This window comes from Ictalurus furcatus, chromosome 9, assembly GCF_023375685.1.
Source record: "Ictalurus furcatus strain D&B chromosome 9, Billie_1.0, whole genome shotgun sequence".
In the NCBI taxonomy this organism is placed as follows: Eukaryota; Metazoa; Chordata; class Actinopteri; order Siluriformes; family Ictaluridae; genus Ictalurus; species Ictalurus furcatus.
The window spans coordinates 13,295,320-13,314,470 of NC_071263.1; the positions used below are offsets into that span (position 1 = coordinate 13,295,320).

Below are 19,151 nucleotides of genomic sequence, written 5' to 3' on the forward strand. Positions count from 1 at the left end.
TGTGCAAGACAAGGTCTAAATAAATTCTTCAAGAGTTGTGTGTGATATTCTGATGAATTATTAATACAGAAGTATGCAGACTGTAAAATCATTATGAGTGGCACCAACTCTACCTTATCTGTTTGCACCACATATTGGGCATGGAGCAGTGACAGGCAGAGACTGAACTACCGCGCATGCGCAGACAGATTATTAAATAAATTATTAATTCGTTTAATTATGGCATTATATCCTATGTGGACAAAGCTGATCTATAGCGAATTCATATGAACATTTTCTTCAACCATTGTTTTGTTAATTGTTTTCTCTCTCTCTCTCTCTCTTTTTTTTTGGTAACGTATCTAAATAAAAAAAAACGAGTTTGTATTTGTATGTCTTATCTACGTTGACTTACAGTCATACATGACATATTCTTGTGCTGATCTGCCCTGTATACTTGTAGATTTAGCTGATAATATGATTGTGATTCCGAAAATATTGAGTAAATATACCAAAAAAAACAACATTCAAATTAGTAAATCAAAAATAATATTATCATTCTTTTTAAAAGGCAAAAGGTCTATATTATCTCATTTGCATAGGCCTGTTAATTTTATTTGCGTATTAATTAATATTAACTGCATCCCCCCTTTATTTATTTATTTATCTATTCTGTTAAGAAAAGAAAAAAAAAGAAAAAAAAAAAAGAAAGTCGTGACTACTTTGTCCTCTGCGGAGGATTTCCGCTCTGATGCGGAGTGATGCGTCTCGCCAGTGCGCGCTGATCTGTGGCCTCGGTTTAAAAAATCCAGAAAGGCGGAAGTGTGAGCTGTGAGCGGTGACGACAGCGCGGCTGTTTGTCCTATCGCATACTGTCCCCCTTAGTCTCACCGCCAGTGAACAGCTCGGGATTTTTTGGTTGCCGCTATTAAGCACTAAGCTGAGAGAGAGAGAGGGGCCATGGCCAGTATTCCCGGTGATTTTCAGGACAGGGTTTGACGCTGTACAGGAACACCGCTCCTGTCAGGATGCTCCGGCTGTTTGTTGTCCTGGTTGTTACCGGCTTGGTACTGGCGTGTTTTACTTCCTGGGTATTGGACAGTTACGACACCACCTGCTACTCTAAACGGAGTTTAGCGCAGTCCCACGGCGAAGACGTTAAGAAGAAATCCGAGGCACCTTTTCCAGGCGCACAACTGGACAACATCTTCTGGTTTGTGCAGGTGAGTCGGTACGAGGTCTATTGCTACCTGAAGTCTTCTATACAGTTCAGATGTATAGTAGATATATATATAATCGTTTATGGAATCAGTTGCCACTGGATATCCGCCTTGCACCTTCTATTATCATTTTTAAAAACAGCCTGAAAACGTATCTCTTCTCCCAGGCGTTTTAATCTAATTTTTTACTATTGTTTATCGTCTGTCTCTATTCGGTTTTAATATGTTTTCTATTGAACTTTTTCTTACTCTGGTCAGCTTTGCTGTGTTTAAATATGCTATATAAATAAAATTTATTTCCTCACTTACAAAAATATTGTTACTTATGCCTGCTTTTAACTCTAATATATTGTAATCTTTTTTTATTTTATTACCTTAGTATTTCTTTTTTGGGTGTATAGCATTTGAATGGAGATTAGAGTCCCAAGCAGCTACATCAGATGATGGATACTTCTTTATCCCCTTTAATTAACCTAGTAGGTTATAACCTTAGTTCATTCATTCATCTTCAGTTATCACTTGGTCCTGGTTTGGCTCCTGATGGATCTGGAGAAACACAGGGTGTGAGGCAGAAATCACACTCATTCACTCACATGCATACACCTAGGAGCAATTTAGAAGAAGAATGATCTATTTACATTACTAGGCACATATACATTATGTATCCCAGCTTGTTAGGAAGCAGGTCAGAGCGTGGGGCAGCCATGATACGGCACCCCTGGAGCAGATATGGTTAATGGCCTTGCTCAAGGGCCCAACAATGGCAGACCTTTTGGATAGTAACCCTGTCTTCAGGAGATGGGAGGAAACTGGAGAACCAGGAAGAAACCCATGAGGACACTAGGAGAATATAAACCTGAGCGCAGGATCAAACTTGATAGTAATCAAAAACAGCATCCTACTTTAGATCAATTAGTTGCTTCTTTATTATACTGAAGTTTGTAAGTTATGACCTTAGTGAATATAGAAGTCTACTGAAATACTGCTATTAAAATATTTGTCAGTTTAGATCTTCCTTAGGTTTTGGAGAGAAGATCTACATGATGTTCTGTGTCAAGTTCTGAAACAGTGGAACATGATGGTGACTGGGTCTGGTTTCCAATTAGATGCCTATACCAAAGCCTCTGAGATATCCTTGTTGTTCTTAACTGTCTTAATTATTTTATGTGTAAAGTACTGTATGGTAAATCTCTGTTTGCTGCTGTGTACAGGTATCAGACATTCATATAAGTCGCTTCCGTGATCCAAGACGTGTCCCAGACTTCGAAAGGTTCTGCACAGACACTACTGAGGTCATTAAACCAGCTCTTGTACTCGCCACAGGTGAGACAATTTCACACCGTCAGACATGGATTCTTGTCCTGATTTGTTACATTAGTTAAGGTCTGGTGCACTAATGTGGCTTTTACTCATTATTTACCAGGGGACTTAACAGATGCAAAGACAGAGAATAAAGTTGGCTCTCTTCAGCATGAAGTGGAGTGGCAGGCCTATCACAACGTCCTAAAGAAATCTCGAGTGCTAGAGCGCACAAAATGGATAGACATTCGTGGAAACCATGGTGAGTATTTATTTTTCTGCCTTTAAATTATTATTATTATTATTATTATTATTATTATTATTATTATTATAATTATTATAATTTTACATTTACACCAATCTCACTGTGTCCTATTGAAGTGATTATTAATTAGGGAGTGAGTTGAAATGCTACAGGAATGAACTTGTACTTTTTCTTTTTTTTTTTAGACATACAGTCCCCTCTGAAAGTACTGGAACAGCAAGGCCAATTCTATTGTTTTCGCTATACAATTTGGGTTTGAGGTCAAAAGATGAATATGAGATGAAAGATCAGAATTTTCTGATTTTCCTGATCAGAGTTTCCTGATATTTATATCTTTCATGTCATATTCATCTATTCATGATGTCAAACCCAAACGTATAGCAAAAACCATAGAATTGGCCTTATTGTTCCAGTACTTTCGGAAGGGACTGTTTGTTCGTATCGGAGATAAAACATAGAACCTACATTGTACTGCAATTAGGGCAAGTTTTAAATATCATATTTAATCACTCCTGCTTACATCCCCAGGTTAATAAGAGTATGATTTGTTCATAAATATTGTATATGGGTTGAATAAAAATTGTTACTCTGTATTGAATTGGTTATATGTATATGATATACCGCACAAGTTATGATTTTTAGCACAAGTTATGAGCATGAATTGAAGAATATGATTATTTTGTTAGTGTGGTTATACTATATTTATAAACATGATCAAAATCAAAACTCTGGTCAGTTGTGATTGTTGTGTGGGCTAGACAGTGATTACGTACATAATGAAAAAATTCTAATAATGGAAGACTAGTGTTGCATCTTAATCTTTGCTGATCATTTAGGTCTAGTAACTTTCAATCTCCACCACCAGCATCAAAACAATTTAGGACCCAAGCGAAACCATCACATTTTACATCACTAATTATTAAATGCTTTAAAAACCTGAGTTATTCTTATTTTATGATTATGGCAAGGGAATACATTTACAAGATGTTCAGTCTGTCTGAAGCAGAATTACTAATCCAAATATATTTGGTATTAAATGAATAATTTGCTTTGTTCTCTTGACCATGTTAACAGTTGATAAAGACTGCGCATTTAGGGACCCACTGCTCTAATACTACGGCTTGCCTGTGGTATTTTTTTTTTTTTTTTTTGTATCCATACCGACCATTTCCCCACAGACCTTGTAATTGGTATTGCATTACAAGCTTCCCGACAAGAGCTCTCATTAGTCCAATGGTCTTCCATCTTCTTCCTCTGCTTCATGAAAATATACTCTAAACCTGTGTCTTCTTTTCTCCTCAGATGCCTTCAATATTATATCTCTGGATAGCATAAACAATTATTACAGGTCTGTGCAAAAATTCTTATAATCAAAGCTATTGTGTAGCTGGGAAATTCATTGGCTTGGTTTACATTTATAACGTCATTAGAAAGGTTCACTTTGTTTATTTACAGTTATGTGTCACATTTAGAGGCTTATTTAGTTGGAATTCTAAATGGCTGAATTCCAGTTAAAGGCCTGGTGAATGTCCATAAATACAGACACACCAATAGTGGATTGAGTAAGGAATAAAACACAGCAGGGTGTGTTAGAGGGAAAATAATGAACAACCAGGTGGTGTGATACATGATATGACGATAAGTTGGTGGACACCTGACTTTTACACCCATATGTGGGTCTTCCTGAAACTGTTGCCACAACGTTTGAAGCACCCAACTGCCTCCCAAACATGTTCCAGCATGTCAATGCCCCTGTAACACAAATCCGGGAAGAACCCGAGTGACCAGCACAGATCCCTGACCTCAACCCCACTGAACACCTTTGGGATGAATTGGAACACCGATTATGCCCCAAGTCTCGTCATCCAACATCAGAGCCTGACCTCACTGATGCGCTTGTGATGGAATGGGCAAATCCACACATCCATGCTCGAAAATCTAGTGGAAAGCCTTCCCAGAAGAGTGGAGGTTATTATAACAGTCAACAAGGGACTAAATCTGGAACGGGATCTTCAAAAAGCACATATGGGTGTGGTGATCAGGTGCCCACAAACTTTCAGCCAAATAATTTACATGGAGTTCCTGTTAGCAGCACCTAGTTGATTGTTTTCTTCTAACAGCATGTTCCTCTTATATCACAGCAACTTTTACCATTCTTATTTATTAAAATAAATGCTTTTTATCCATTTATTTAATGTTGTGGACCATCTGCAAAACAAGTTAGTTCCTATCATTAATTATGTTGTAGAAGCTATAAACCGTCCCCTCCTCAACACTTCCTCTTTGTTTTGTTTTTTTGGGGTCCTCCCCCCTTTTCCTTTTTCTCTCCGTCCTAAAGACTTTCCCCAAGTAGAAATTTGCCTATTACTGTTACAAAGCACTGACACTGGAGCCTCCTTCCAGAAAAGCTAAACATCTGCTCACAGATAATAATAATACCATAATAATAATGATGCATTTTTCTTTGGTATTTATTGTTATTTAAACAATTACAATTAATCATAATTTAAAAAAAAAAAAAGGTTTAGAGTTGTTGAAGTTTCTGTCCTACAAGTCCTTGAGTATTAACTGTTATGATAGAAACCACCACATATTAGAAAAAGCTTATTGATTTGAATTACAGCCCAGACTATTGTCCGAGCCGTGCTGTTATACAAAATTAACACTCTCTGGCCAATCAGATTCGAGAATTCAACAGTGCTTGCTGTGGTATAAGATTACATCGATGCACCTAATTTGCTAAGCAGTTCATCAGCTAGTAAATAATTCTATGACTTGTGCTTTTGGTGTTCAGGAAGTATTCTGCCAACCAGAAGCTTGGCTCCTTCCACTATGTACACAGCACTCCCTTTGGGAACTATTCATTTATCTGTGCTGATGCCACCCTCACTCCTGGGCCTAAGCGTCCCTATAACTTCTTTGGCATACTTAATCAGGTAGGTTTGTGGACGATTTGCAATACGTGTTCGCGCCAGCTTCACAGTTACATTTGTCCGTCTGATTTTTGGATGATCTTCTGGTTCACAGAGTCAAACTGACATGCTGGCCACCTTCAGGCAGGAGAGTCAGAGCAGCAATCAGACCATCTGGTTTGGACACTACACCACCTCCACGGTCATCTCCCCTTCTCCAGGGGTCAGAGCCCTGATGAGGTTAGGGAGGGTACTGATAAGTTTGTGTATGAGTGATCTTGTTTTTTATTAAATGTACTTCTACTGATGGAAGTATAATGTGTAAACTGTTAACATAATGTCTGCTGTCATTTGTTTATGCTAAGCTGAATCCAATGATGTTAATCAATTAGTGCTTGTGATATGGCATGTGTGCAGCAAGGCGGTGGCATACCTGTGTGGGCACCTGCACACGCTGGGGGGTCTGATGCCTGTCCTCCACAGCAGACACTCAACTGGAACACTGGAGCTAGAGCTGGGAGACTGGATGGACAACCGCAGGTAAGACCAGCAGGGTTGAGTGAACATGAACACACACACACACACACTGTCCATATTAGATTTGTCTTATTTTTTCCTAATATAGAATAAGTAAGGAATAAAATACAAAAGGGGTGGGGTGGTGTGATGTAGCCCAACATGAAGCGAAGTGGATTATTCTCCTATAACAGCATGTTTCTCCAAGCCTTTTAACCTTTGATGTTGTGGAATGTCCACAAGGCAAGTTAATTCCGTTTATCACTTGCCTTAAAGCAGCTGTTGATTCTCTCGTCAACCTCTTGGAGTTAATAATTTTTAAAAAAGTGGTGGGGGAGAGAAAAGAAAAGCAGCTCGTCATAGTACAGAGAAACTGGAAAGCGAAAAGTCCTTTATTCTGAATACTTTCCTGTGCCAGAAAACTTCTTAACTATACCGAAGCGCTGACACTCCTTCTATAAATGTTCAATAAACATCTACTAACAGAAAGATTTGAAATATACACAATTATGCGTTTTTCTTTGTTAAATAACGAGACATAATTTGATTTTGCATTATGTGGAGCGTCTCTGTGAATGAGCCGTTGCTACAAAAGTGATAACTAGTTAAGAACAAGCACGTTAATATAAACCTCATTTTAAATTACCACTGAAACTATATGCTGTTATAGAACATGAATCACATTTTAAACCTCAGCACTACAAGAAAACGATGATTTACTGGTATGTTTGCAGACAGTCAGTTTATATAAAGTTAGACTTTTGCCATGTTCCTGTCATCAGATACAGGATCCTGGCCTTTGACCATGACCTCTTGAGTTTCTCGGACCTGACGTTTGAGGACTGGCCAGCGGTGGTCATCACCAACCCCAAAGATGCTCAGTACCTGCATCCAGGAGTAGAGCCTCTGGGTCGCATCTACAGCTCCACACACATCAGGTGTCCCCTCTGTGTGTGTCTTCTCAAGTCCTAAAGCATCATTGCTGCCCATCATCAGCCCTCACTATATACACTGTTATTTTACACACTATACTTTACTTTACACTGCCTGCAGTCTAGCTTACCTGTTACAGTTCCTTGATAGTTTGATGGTTTGACAGTCATTAGCGCTGACTGTCATCCTTGCTCTGCAGGATCCTGGTGTTTTCATCAGCTCCAGTTACAGCAGTGTATGTGAGTGTGGATGGAGAGGTCCTGGGGAAAGCAGAGTGTGTAGGGGGACCTCTGTATGTGCTGGGTTGGGATCCAAAAGTCTATTCCACTGGATTACATACCATCACAGTCAAAGCAGAGGTAAGTGAAGGCTGCTCAGTTTAAGGTTGTGCAGCTTTGGGTTAACTATATTCGATCAAGAGTTTATTTAGATCCTTCTGTGTCAATTTGTCATATTACTGTATTAAAGTTGTGCAGTTCAGAGGTCTTGTTGCTAGAGTGAACAGTGAATAAAAATACCATTTAAATAAATAAATAAATAATAAATAAAATCTAATAATGTAAAACCTTAAGGACGTCAAGACACCTTGATAAAATACAACACCATGTAATACTCTGTTTAATGGTCAATCTACATAAAGATTGGCCATGTAGATCATTTATAAACGCATCTTGTAGTATTAACACAAGACTGCAGAAACAGACAGCAGGAGGACTACTAGATAAATTGCTGTACAATATTCTGCATTATTTTGTGCTGTATTAGCGGTGTGTGGAGCATCTGGCTCTGTGTGTGTGTGTGTGTGCTTTTTTTCAAAGGGCTGTCCAAAATACTAGTGGATTGTGGGGGATTTAAATACATATTGGCAGCACCCCAGTCACATTTCTTTTGTCTCTGTGCTTTATGAAATATTTTCTTTCTCTTTGTGTGCTTGTGTGTAAGAATTTGGCAGGTCGGACCAAGGTACGAGAGCAACTTTTTACCATGCAGGAGGACCTCACACCCAGCTTTGGCTTCTTCCAGTCTTTCATCCTCCTCACTGACCACTACATCCTGGTAATAATAATAAAAAATAGTTGTTCTTTCGGCTGCTCCCATTAGGGGTCGCCACAGAGGATTGTTGATCTATATATATATTTGATTTGGCACAGTTTTTACATTTTATAAAGGGGCTGGTACCGCGACCAAGAGCGCACTGGCTTTTGCAGCCCCCAGTGGCTGGGTTGATTCCCTGCCTGGGAATAAAACCTGGGCTGCAGCGGGAAGAATGTGGGATCCTTAGCCACTAGACCACCAGGGAACCACCTTTTTTTGTCTGCTCCCATTATGGGTCGCCACAGAAGAGCATCTGGCTCCATTATGGAAATCTGGTTTATGATCTGCATATTTCATTTGGCACAGGTTTTACGCCAAGTGCCCTTCCTGATGCAACCTTCCCATTTTGCTTGGGACTGGCACTCTGAGTGCACTAGCTTGTGCAACCCCAGTTGCTCTCACTATTATTAATACTACTTAATAATAATAATAATAATAGTAGTAGTAGTAGTAGTAGTAGTAATAAAAATAATAATAATAATAATAATAATAATAATAATAATAATAATAGTAGGGAGGGGGGGCACGGTGGCTTAATGGTTAGTACGCTTGCCTCACACCTCCAGGGTTGGGGGTTTGATTCCTGCCCCAGTCCAAAGACATGCGTTGTCGGCTGATTGGAATTTACAAATTGTCTGTAGCATGTGAATGTGTATGTGATTGTGCCCTGCCTTGGGTTGGCACCCCATCCAGCGTGTCCATCTCCTCATGCCCAGAGTCCCCTGGTACAGGCTCCAAACTCCCCGTGTAGGATAAGTGGTACAGAAAATGGATGAATAATAATAATAATAATAATAATAATAATAATATTATTATTATTAATATTAATAATAATAATAAAAGCAAGATACAAGTTGTTATATAAATTCTTCTTCTTACTATTAATCTGTAGCTCCAGTTGGTTTTTGCTTATGTCCCAAATGTTCATATTTGCCTTCTCATTTGTATCAGTTTACTGATTATTTCCCATGCCCCATTGCTATAACTCTCATAGTGCTCTCATAGGAATACTGCCTGTAAGATCTCTATGCTCACTGAATCTCCTGTCGTGGGCATTATCTCCCTGAGGGCCAAATGCACCATGATGTTAGACTTGCACTGGTTTGCAAAGCATGATACTCTTGCATGTACGTCAGCTTTTTATATGTTTGGTTCTGTGCTCCATGCGCTTGTATAGTTAGCGAGGACTCCGAAAGTACCACCGAAAGTACATCCGGGCACCTTCACAGAGCTCCGCACTTAATCGCGCTGTTGCATCGTCACTAACGGCTCTTGGAATTGGTCAGTGCCCGCTGGCAGTTCTTCTACTCTGTGTTCCAATGCAGTAAGGGCATTTATCTCCTTTCCAAGGATATTCTTTCTTCTGATAGAGAAGAGCAAGCTTTCCATTTCCTAGCAGGCCCTGCAGTCCAATCAGTTGCCAGCTACACTCCAGACTGCACTCTTGCAGCATTGGAGAAGTTGCTGAATAGCTTGCTGATCATCAATAGCTTCCGAGTCATGCTTCTTACATAAGTGCTTGTTGAAGACGCTCCAGTCACAAGGAATCTGGACACTGGTCATGTACATCATCCGTGAGAAATCAAGACTATGACCCAACATAAAGGAGCTATATAACTGTTTAAATTCAGAGTGAGGACCTGATAAAGAGGAGCATCCATGAATAATATCAAAGGTGTAGTGAATTGTAGATCCAGTACAAAGTCACACAACACTGGTGTGTGTGTGTGTGTGTGTGTGTGTGTGTGTGTGTGTGTGTGTGTGTGTGTGTGTGTGTGTGTGTGTGTGTGTGTGTGTGTGTGTGTGTGTGTGTGTGTGTGTGTGTGTGTGTGTGTGTGTGTGTGTGTGTGTGTGTTTTTAGGCACGGATCGCTTTTGTAGCTGTCGTGTTGCTGAATGTGGGCGTCCTTGTTGCTTTCAGATTCTTGCACTTGCCCGCTGCCCGAGGTGCGGCTCAGTGGTAAATATGACACAAAAAAAAATTTAACCAATCTATAGTAAAATCTACAGTGTATACTATGCCACATACACTGTGTCTTTTCAGGGTGGCACGCTCAAGCATTTATGCCCCTACACCTTGTTAGCAAGATCAATGCTTTCTACTACACCTTGCTGCTGTTTAATCTGTGTACAGCATTAGGTAAGATCATCCCATTTTTCATATTACATTTACACTCATTTGTTTGTCAGAGTTGTTTATGTATTAATCAAAAAGTGGGGCGTGAAATATTGTTATAGGAGTTTCTTGCATACCTCGGAGCTAATAAACCATGTCAACAGATTCTGTCTCTACAGCAGAAATTCAGAAATGAGGCTTGATCTGAGCCACAGAGGCACACATGCAGACATGCACACCAGCAGTGTGTGTGAAGGGAGAGTGTTAGATTCTAGTGGGCAGAGTTACAGGTTAGCACATCTCAGAAAATTGTGATGCTCCCAAAAATCTTCCTTTTCTTAAGTTTGGTCCCCGCCTGCCCCTCAATTGATGAAGCAAGTTAGTTCCAGTTTTCACTTCCGTTATAGCAGCTCTAAACCGTCCGTCCCTAACCGGCCCCTCTTGTTTTCTCTCTGTTGACGTTTAATAAGAGAAAAATCACAGCTTGTCATGTTACAGAGCAATCCGAAAGTACAACATTCTCTGACCTGAAGACTCGTCCATGTCTGAAAACATACCGAGTGTTACAAAACGGTTACACAACCCCCGAGACACCCAGGACTCATTCCATGAATGTTAAATAAGCATCTCCTTACAGAAGCCTCATTATTTAAAATCCTTAGCAATTTTTCTTTAAATAACAGCGTGTGGTTTTTAATCTGTTAAAATGTCTTCATGTGGAGCATCCACCATACGAGTCCGTGTGAATTAGCTGTTACTATAGCAACGGTAAAGTATTAGAACAAGCATTTTTAATATAAACCTGTGCTTTGAATTGGCTAGCACTATTGTCAGAGCTGCAGTCGTTATGAAAATAAACCAACATCTTCTGACCAATCAGATTCAAGAATTCTGGATTTAATTCAGAGTTTTTAAGAAACGCAAGCTTGGAAGCACTACCTCATATCTATTTACCAGATAAATTATTGTAGATTTACCACAGAAAAAATACTGCACATGTTCACATCACTGAGGTTATCTCTAAATGACGTGGTTCAGAAAGACGCTATATAGTAAGAACACATTAACCAGGACTTTTTTCTAGAGGCACAACACATCTACAGGATGTCATATACTTATTTTGTCTGCTGTTAGTTTCTGGATTTAACCTGGTCTTTCACAGGTCCGTGGTTCATTGGGGAGGTGATTGATGGACACAATGGAGCTTGCTTTGCTTTCGGTGTGTTTGTGGATGGGCATTTTCTTGAGGGCAGTCTGACCTATGTTGTGGGTGTGATGCAGGTAAGAGTTTTGACTTGTGAACAGACACCCAAGTAAGAGGGTTGGGGAGCAGTGATTTACTATATATATATATATATATATATATATATATATATATATATATATATATATATATATATATATATATATATATATATAATGATATGATATGATATGATATGATATGATATAAATTTATTATACACACACAAAACATTTTTGTAATATTTGGTAAGGTTCTCACATTTCCAGCAGGTGTTAGTAAAATATCTGCTTAGAGAAGAAAGAAAAAACCTCTCTGGTCTCTGTGTGGCCCCAGGATTTGTAAATAGGGGAAAAAAAATTAATTAAACCAATTATGTGGACTAACAACATTCAACAGTCGGTCAGTCATGTTGCCAGTGAATTCAGAAAGCTCCCCCTCTTACATTAGCATTCAGAGGCTTGTTGCATGAAGCAAGTTGAACAAGCTCAGAGTTGACAAAACCAAACAAATTCAACCCGGGTTAATTAAGGTTAAAAGGTTTCATGACCCTGGTTATCAACGCTGGTTGTTGGCCCAGGTTTTAACCCTGAATCAACTGACTACGTTTACATGGACAGCAGTAATCTAATTATTGACCTTATTCTGAATAAGACAATATTGTGATTAAGGTGTTTACATGAGTCGCTTTTAGAATATTCCTTTCATGTTCCTGTTTTCCATGTTATAGAACATAGATCAATTAACAGCACACGTCATTACGTCCCTACGCCACGCCGTCCGACGTTCCCTCCAGAATTTCACGCATCAACATACAGTTCGTCTTTGTTATGGTACCGTATACAGTTTTGGGTGTTTCATTTTAAATTTTACAAAAGCTTCAAGTGCAGTTAATTATTTGTCATGCTATACATGCAAATAGACAACGGTGGATACAAACTCTCCAGCAACAGGCCTCCTCTGAGAGGAAAGAGTCGTTTTAATGGAATTTGATGACGCCTAATAGAAAGAGAATTTTTTTTTTGTACGTGTTCCGCTGCAAAATGCGGCGAAAGGTGTCTATAATGCGACTAAAACAGGAATACTCCACGTCTTAATTCGATTTGTGTTTACTTCGAGTATGACTTTAGCTGGATTAAGGTAATCAGAAATTGCTGTTTACATGGTAGTTCACTAATCAGAGTATTGTCTTAATCGGGTTAATATCTGAATATTGCTGTCCATGTAAACGTACATGTTTACTTGGCATGTGCATTAAATGCCAGATGTTAACAACAAACAGCCAGTAGCTTTCAACATGGAAAAAAGCAGGTGTGCATACCTTTCAGAAAAGAGCAAGAAATTATTATGCGGAAATATGAGGAATTTTAACCTAAACTAACCGCAAAAAGTAACAACGCTGTGGCTGCCAAAGCTCAGGAAAATCGCTGGCAAACACTGCTGATTGTGTAAATGCATAAGCCTGGAAATTTATAATTTCATTTAATATAAATGTCAGTTGTTTGAATTAAATATTATTCAAATAAATATCAATTTGTGAAAATATGAGGATTGGAATAATGCCACCACATGCAAATCTGCAAAGAACCGCAAAGCAATACATGCATTTTGCAGTACAGTAAAGAACGTTGCTCTGCTGTGTCAGATTTTTAATGTGTGGTTCAAGAAGCCGGCATTCTAAACTATACCGTCTGCTGAAAATTGAGATCTTTCGTACAGATGGTCATCAGGAAAAGCCAGGACGTCGTGTCTGTGCCTAAAAATTATTTTCCTTCGAAGTGCCCTACATTTTATTTGCACTCCGGCCTCCACAGGATTCTCCACAAACAGTGAAGCCATCGCTACAGACACTAAAGGGTTCACTCACAGCTGATTGGTCCAGTTTGAGTTTGCAATTTCTTACCCAGAATAAAACCCGCTCCGGAGCAGGTAGCGAAAGTTACCATGATTAAAATTGCTAAAAACCAATCCACCTTGTTGAGACCAAAAAACTAAACGCAAACTTACCTGGGTAGCCAGCAAAACAGGCTTCGTGCAGCAGGCCTCGAGTCTTCTGGCCTAGGCAGTGTTTGTGTGTGTGCAAGTCTATTTGGGGAGTGGTTTAGCAGAAGGCAACAGCTGCATTTGTTTGCATTTTTATTCACTTTAATCCTGGTTAGGGTCATGGTGGATCCCAGAAACATTAGCTGGGATACCAGCCCATTGCAAGGCACCATGGACACACACTCATTCACACCTAGAATTACCAGTCCACCTACATGCATGTTTGGGAGGTAGGAGGAACCCGGAGGAAACGAGACACAAGACACACCCAGAAACTCCACACAGTCACAGAGCTCAAAATCAAACCTAGGACCCTGGAGGTGTGAGGTGGCAAATCTACCTGCTGTGTTGTGTGTTTTTGATTTTTGAACCCGCTAGCTTTAGCTAACTTCCATGCTTTTATTCACTGACTATACAGTACTGCTCAATGTTGTTATAGCAGACTTTCCCCTCAGGTTCCTATAGCTAGCCTTGTTCTGGTGTTGCAATATAAAGTGTGTAGTGTCTTCCTACCATCTTATTTGAGGATAGGCTGGATTTGATCTTTAGGGTGCTACATTTTAAAAGTCAGTAGTTTCTGTTTAAATCTGTTAAACTGATTACGCACAGGTTCCCAAACCTGGTCTCGGAGTACCCATTGTCCTGCACATTTTAGTGCTTCCCCTGCTTCAACACACCTGATTCAACTAATCAGCCATTAACAGCCACTTATGAGTTGAAGTGGGTGTGTTAGAACAGGAAAAACACTAAGGGTGCATCTCAACCAGCTCCTTAGTTCAGTAGTCAGGACACTGATCAGGAAGTCTGCCATTTTAAGGGTTTTTCGATCGCCAAATCCTTCGCTCCCTAAAAAAAAATCCCACAATGCACCACAAAAACCAGGCAGTATCGATGCTCACGATGTTCCCTTACTAGAAACGATGTCATGTTTCTGAAGTCTCACAGCACGAAAAAAATTGCAGACGAACACATCTACAAATGTAAGTGGCTTGTTATCGTTGTTGTAGCTCTCAAATAATTATGATTTTTTACTTTATTTGACGTTCTGTATACGGTTTGTTTGAGTCTAACGACTTTTTAAGTGTTTAATGTTTGTTTTGTTTTTTTAACTCCACTAGCAAGCCTACAATCCAGCTTGAAGTACCTTGACAGAGACGCATGTGAATAAATAAGCTAACAAATTTATGAGACATATAATGTGAAAGATATCGGTCTTGCCTGTTCCTGTTGTTGATAAATGCCAGTGGTGACATTTTAAAACGAGAGTACGTAGTCATGTCGCCAGGAATCGAGTCATCAGTGTCCAAATGTGTAGTGATGTATTGTACATGATGTATTGAGTCACAAGCTAGGGAGCTAGGCAGGTGACTGAAACGCACCCTATTATTGTGTACTCCAGGGACCTGATTCAGACCCCATGTATTAAGAGACCCATTCTACAGCTGAAAACACAATCTCACATTTTTCTTTTTGTTTCTCTTTATGGACAGTTGATCTTCTTCAACATGCCTCTGACATGCTACCTCTGCTGGAGTCTGCACCAGCGCTGCAGCGGCTGCTCCTTCCGCTCTCACTTCCGCAGACCGGGATCCCGCTGGAGGACTCTGGCTGTACACGTGGTCATGCTGCTACTCTTCATCTGGCAGGCATACTCCTGCTACTTCCTGCTGGAGACCTACGGCCTGCTGGCTTTCTTCCTGTCTCCGGTGCGTACCTGGGCTCTGCTGATGGCTCTGCTGCTCATCTACAAGGTCTGGAGGGGACCAGCTCCAAATCTCACTTACAAGAGCAACTCGCAGCTATGACAGCAAAACTGACCAGTTTTTTTTTTTCCCAGACACAGTTTGAAACATTTTAGTGTTCTACACATTTGTGTGCCAAATTCTAACCTCTCTATCTTTCTATACAATCACTACTAATTTGTTTATATCGTAATAGGGGAAGGTGTACTACTTACGCAAGGGCATGTTGGGCCATTTACTTTAGCACTGATCTTTTTGTGGGACTCTGCTTTTTTTTCAGTAGGTTACACAAGTATTCCACCAATTCATCACTGAAAGTTGTAAATTGCCTTAGCCATGCTTGACTGCCAGACTCAAAAAATGTTATCATTTAGATAAAATCCAGATTTTTGGATGAGCACTGAGACCCTCTGACCTCGTGGTTATTGACAACCACTCGCAACATAATTCGTTTCATTAAGAGAGCAATAGTTTGGTTTTAAAATAAATAAATAAAAAATTCCTGACTGTTGCGGTTTTGCTACTTGGACATATGGATGTCAGCATTGAGGTTGTTAAATCTTTTCTGTTTATTCACATGCCTTCCAAATACAAATAGAGTATTTGTATTATGATTATGGTACCTAGAGATTATGTACCAAACACAAATAGATTATTCAGAATGAACAGATTATGTTCTAAACATGAATTGGAGACTTATTATTATTATTATTATTATTATTATTATTATCATTATGTAAAGCAAGTTTGCCGGAAAGGTCCACATGACATCAAGTTGAGACTAGAGGTGTGCATCAGGACTGGCATTCCAAAAAAAAGTCATACCAGTGAGAGGTTTTCACTTTCATGCTGGTGATCATTCATTCATTCTTAGCAACTGTTGGTGGATTAAATTAAATTAGGCTTCTAGTTTTTTCAGACATATATTTTGCAAAATAGACCAACTAAATTCATTAGAAAATGTTGCGGGCAGGAACAAACAATAATAATAACTGTGTGAACGGGAGTATAAACAGTGACGGACTATTTCCCTAGATTTAAAAAAAAAAAAATGAAGGGGGGGGTGACTTGTGATTTAAACCACGCCCACTTTAAATCCGAATACACATAGGAACGGTCTGAGCACTAACCAGATGCGTATAGTGGATTAAGTTACACCCCTATGTTATATCTATGAATACAGAAACCTAATGTCCAACATTGTGAGTGTGACACGTGTTTCTCGTTTCTGCTTCGATCAAATTTCATCACCAGTTGCACAGGCTCATCAGAACATGCCGATTGTTCATTGCGAGGCACAAACAACTTAAGGAAGAGTATAGAAGAGTAACCTCATGAGATTTCTTTTATATTAGATTAGCAGAGGACTGGCTTCTGTGGAGACTGTACAGTATATGAGTGCCTGAGCTGTATCCTAGACATAGTACAAGACTATATGCTTTATTTATCGTATTACATTGGCAAGAGACCTCTGATCTCACTCTATGGAAACCACTGTTTTAGTAAATACGTGTGAGGATAAACTGTATGTATGTAGGATAGCTTTATGGGATCAAGTTGCAGGAAATGACAATAGCTCCATTAAAGTGTCGACTCACGGAAGTTCCAAGGATTTTTTTTCTTAAGCTTCTCATGCTGTACTCCAGCTGGATGTGATAAACACAGATTGCAGACTAGGGAAACAATCCAAGCAAGACAATTGATGCATAACAATCATGTTGTACAGATAGGAGTAAAGGCAGAGAGAATATTAGTGTTCATGTTGGAGATGTTTTACTGTGTAATCCACACACACGTTTCAGTCTATTTCCTGTAAATGCTGTGGTAGATTTTATTACATTTATTTATTTATTTTTTTGGTGATTTGTGTTTGATTACACATAGGTCAATTCAGGTCTCTTGAGAATGTAAAGACTTCAACACTTGGCTGTTCTAGAAGATCTCTCAACAATGTGAAGGGTTTCAAATGGTTTCTTTTTTGGTTTTTGGGTTCATTCAGATCAATATGTAACTCAATCTTTGTTCATTTGCAGTTGTGGTGAAGTGAGATATTACTTGAACTTTTTTTTTTTTTTTTTTTTAAATAATATACTTTTATTTTATTAAATTTTTTGTACCGTGTTGTTTATGCCTATTTCCTTGTATGTAGTACGTATGTATGTTCCTTGAATGCTAAAGATTGCTGCTCAATCAGTGCAAACTTAATTACACACTGTTAGGTGAGTGAGTCCTAGTGCTCCCTGCTCAATCAGAGTATAAGTGATGACCTAAAGATCATTTAAAATTTTAAGAAAACTTGCCTTTCTGACAAAATAAACAAACAAAAAAAGAAAACACACAAGTTTTTTTTATTTTTAAATATGTTCCACTTTTACTTCATATACTTGATTTAATATGCTTATGGCATTAAGGCTGCATGCGTGGGTTTTCATCAAAGGCACACTTTCAAAAGGTGTCCACAGTTGATCCGTTAAAGTAACAGCTACATTTCGGGAATAAACAGCCTTTTACTATGAGCCAGGAAAAACAGCAATGTTTCTCAGGATGATTAATAACCAGCAGGTTTTAAAAAAAATATTTTAGTGACATATTTTCTAGGCAAAACGGCTCGGTTTCCCTTTAAGTAGACATAAGCTTCATGTGAACCACATTCAAGACAGCATCCACCGCTATGCTTTTTTTTTTCTCTAATTAAAAACAAACAAAAAAGACATTGCAATGGGTGAGAAAATTCTCAATATACTTAGTGTTGTTTAGGCACATATCACAGTTATAGCAGTGCAGATTGTGCTATCCTAACATAGCATACAGCAATATAATTTGACATTTCCTGTATACAATATTATATTGTAGTAATTACAACTGAAAATAAATAAAACACACAGGGCTGCTTGTAGGAAACAAACAGCACCCTCTGCTGGTGAGGTGTAGCTCAATCTGATATTTTAACAACTTGCTTCCCAAAGTTGCCTCCGGTCATCATTGAGCAAAAGGCCACTGCAATAAAAGTTGCACACAGTTGAATACGAATGTAATATTCCCGAAGTAATGCTATATGATAATCAAATCTGATTTGGATCTTACCACCCATGTTTTCTATTCCATTTGCTACAGTTTCTAACACCTGAAGCAAAAAAAAATAGAAAGAATTGTTGCTGCAGCACATGCACATGTTAATATTTCCTAGCAATAAATTTTGCTTTACAAAGTCAGCCTTCTTACTTTAATTTGGCCAGTCTTCACCCACTGACTCAGCAGTTCCAGCCCTTCTTTATGTTTATCCATGTAGTTCAGAACCATAAATCTGTCCCTAAATGAAAACCAAGCAAACAATTATAAAAAAAAAAAAAAAACATGAGCATAAAGAAGGCAGCAAAACTCATTTGGACTATGAATACTAGTATTTGATTTAAGCTTTTGATATTTAAAAAAATGTTGTGCTTGCTCAGGTGAGATTGAAAGATCATCTTTGGGCCAATATTTGAAAACATCAAAAGCTTTAATACTAGTTCGTGGCTATTCAGTGAGAAACTGTTAGCTGTGTTTGTACCTGGTGATATTTTTGCAGCGTAGAGCTTCTAGAGTCTTCTCGCTCAGCGGAGGTGGGTAGGGTACGTCTTTATTGTACTGAGAGATCTGCCCACACAGGATCACATGACTGCCGCTGTTCATCTACAATACAGATTGGAGATAAGAACAAGCTCCTCATCACAAAAACTAGTACTGGTGTGAGAAAATGGACATACATTTAGTACATATATTATAAGATTATAAGCTACACATCCTGTA

General features: G+C 38.9%; 2 protein-coding genes across 3 annotated transcripts in view; one reads left to right on the forward strand and one right to left on the reverse strand.

The window, feature by feature from the left end:
* Positions 1-821: 821 nt before the first annotated feature.
* On the forward strand, positions 822-17,440 carry tmem62 (transmembrane protein 62). Its single transcript, XM_053632196.1, has 14 exons — positions 822-1,202; positions 2,411-2,522; positions 2,623-2,760; positions 4,066-4,111; positions 5,558-5,699; positions 5,791-5,915; positions 6,093-6,215; positions 6,974-7,129; positions 7,324-7,483; positions 8,067-8,180; positions 10,081-10,165; positions 10,263-10,358; positions 11,497-11,615; positions 15,111-17,440. The coding sequence occupies exons 1-14, from the start codon at positions 1,008-1,010 to the stop codon at positions 15,423-15,425; spliced, it is 1,926 nt and encodes a 641-aa protein (XP_053488171.1). The 5' UTR covers positions 822-1,007; the 3' UTR covers positions 15,426-17,440.
* Positions 17,441-17,529: 89 nt separating this feature from the next.
* ptgr2 (prostaglandin reductase 2) overlaps positions 17,530-19,151 on the reverse strand; it is a 10,024-nt gene continuing 8,402 nt past the window's right edge. For both annotated transcript variants that reach the window (XM_053632197.1, XM_053632198.1), the window contains 4 exons: positions 18,913-19,034; positions 18,585-18,672; positions 18,447-18,486; positions 17,530-18,359 (listed from right to left, as the gene is read on the reverse strand). In XM_053632197.1, coding sequence (XP_053488172.1) covers positions 18,295-18,359; positions 18,447-18,486; positions 18,585-18,672; positions 18,913-19,034 — 315 coding nt within the window. In that variant the 3' untranslated portion in view covers positions 17,530-18,294. The remainder of the gene's footprint in view (positions 18,360-18,446; positions 18,487-18,584; positions 18,673-18,912; positions 19,035-19,151) is intronic.

Bases quoted from the DNA above. Each gene is read 5' to 3' on its own strand.
- tmem62 (XM_053632196.1), top strand. From the start codon at position 1,008: ATGCTCCGGCTGTTTGTTGTCCTGGTTGTTACCGGCTTGGTACTGGCG. The intron at 1,203-2,410 runs GTGAGTCGGTAC...TGCTGTGTACAG, and splicing joins ACATCTTCTGGTTTGTGCAG to GTATCAGACATTCATATAAG. The intron at 7,484-8,066 runs GTAAGTGAAGGC...CTTGTGTGTAAG, and splicing joins CCATCACAGTCAAAGCAGAG to AATTTGGCAGGTCGGACCAA.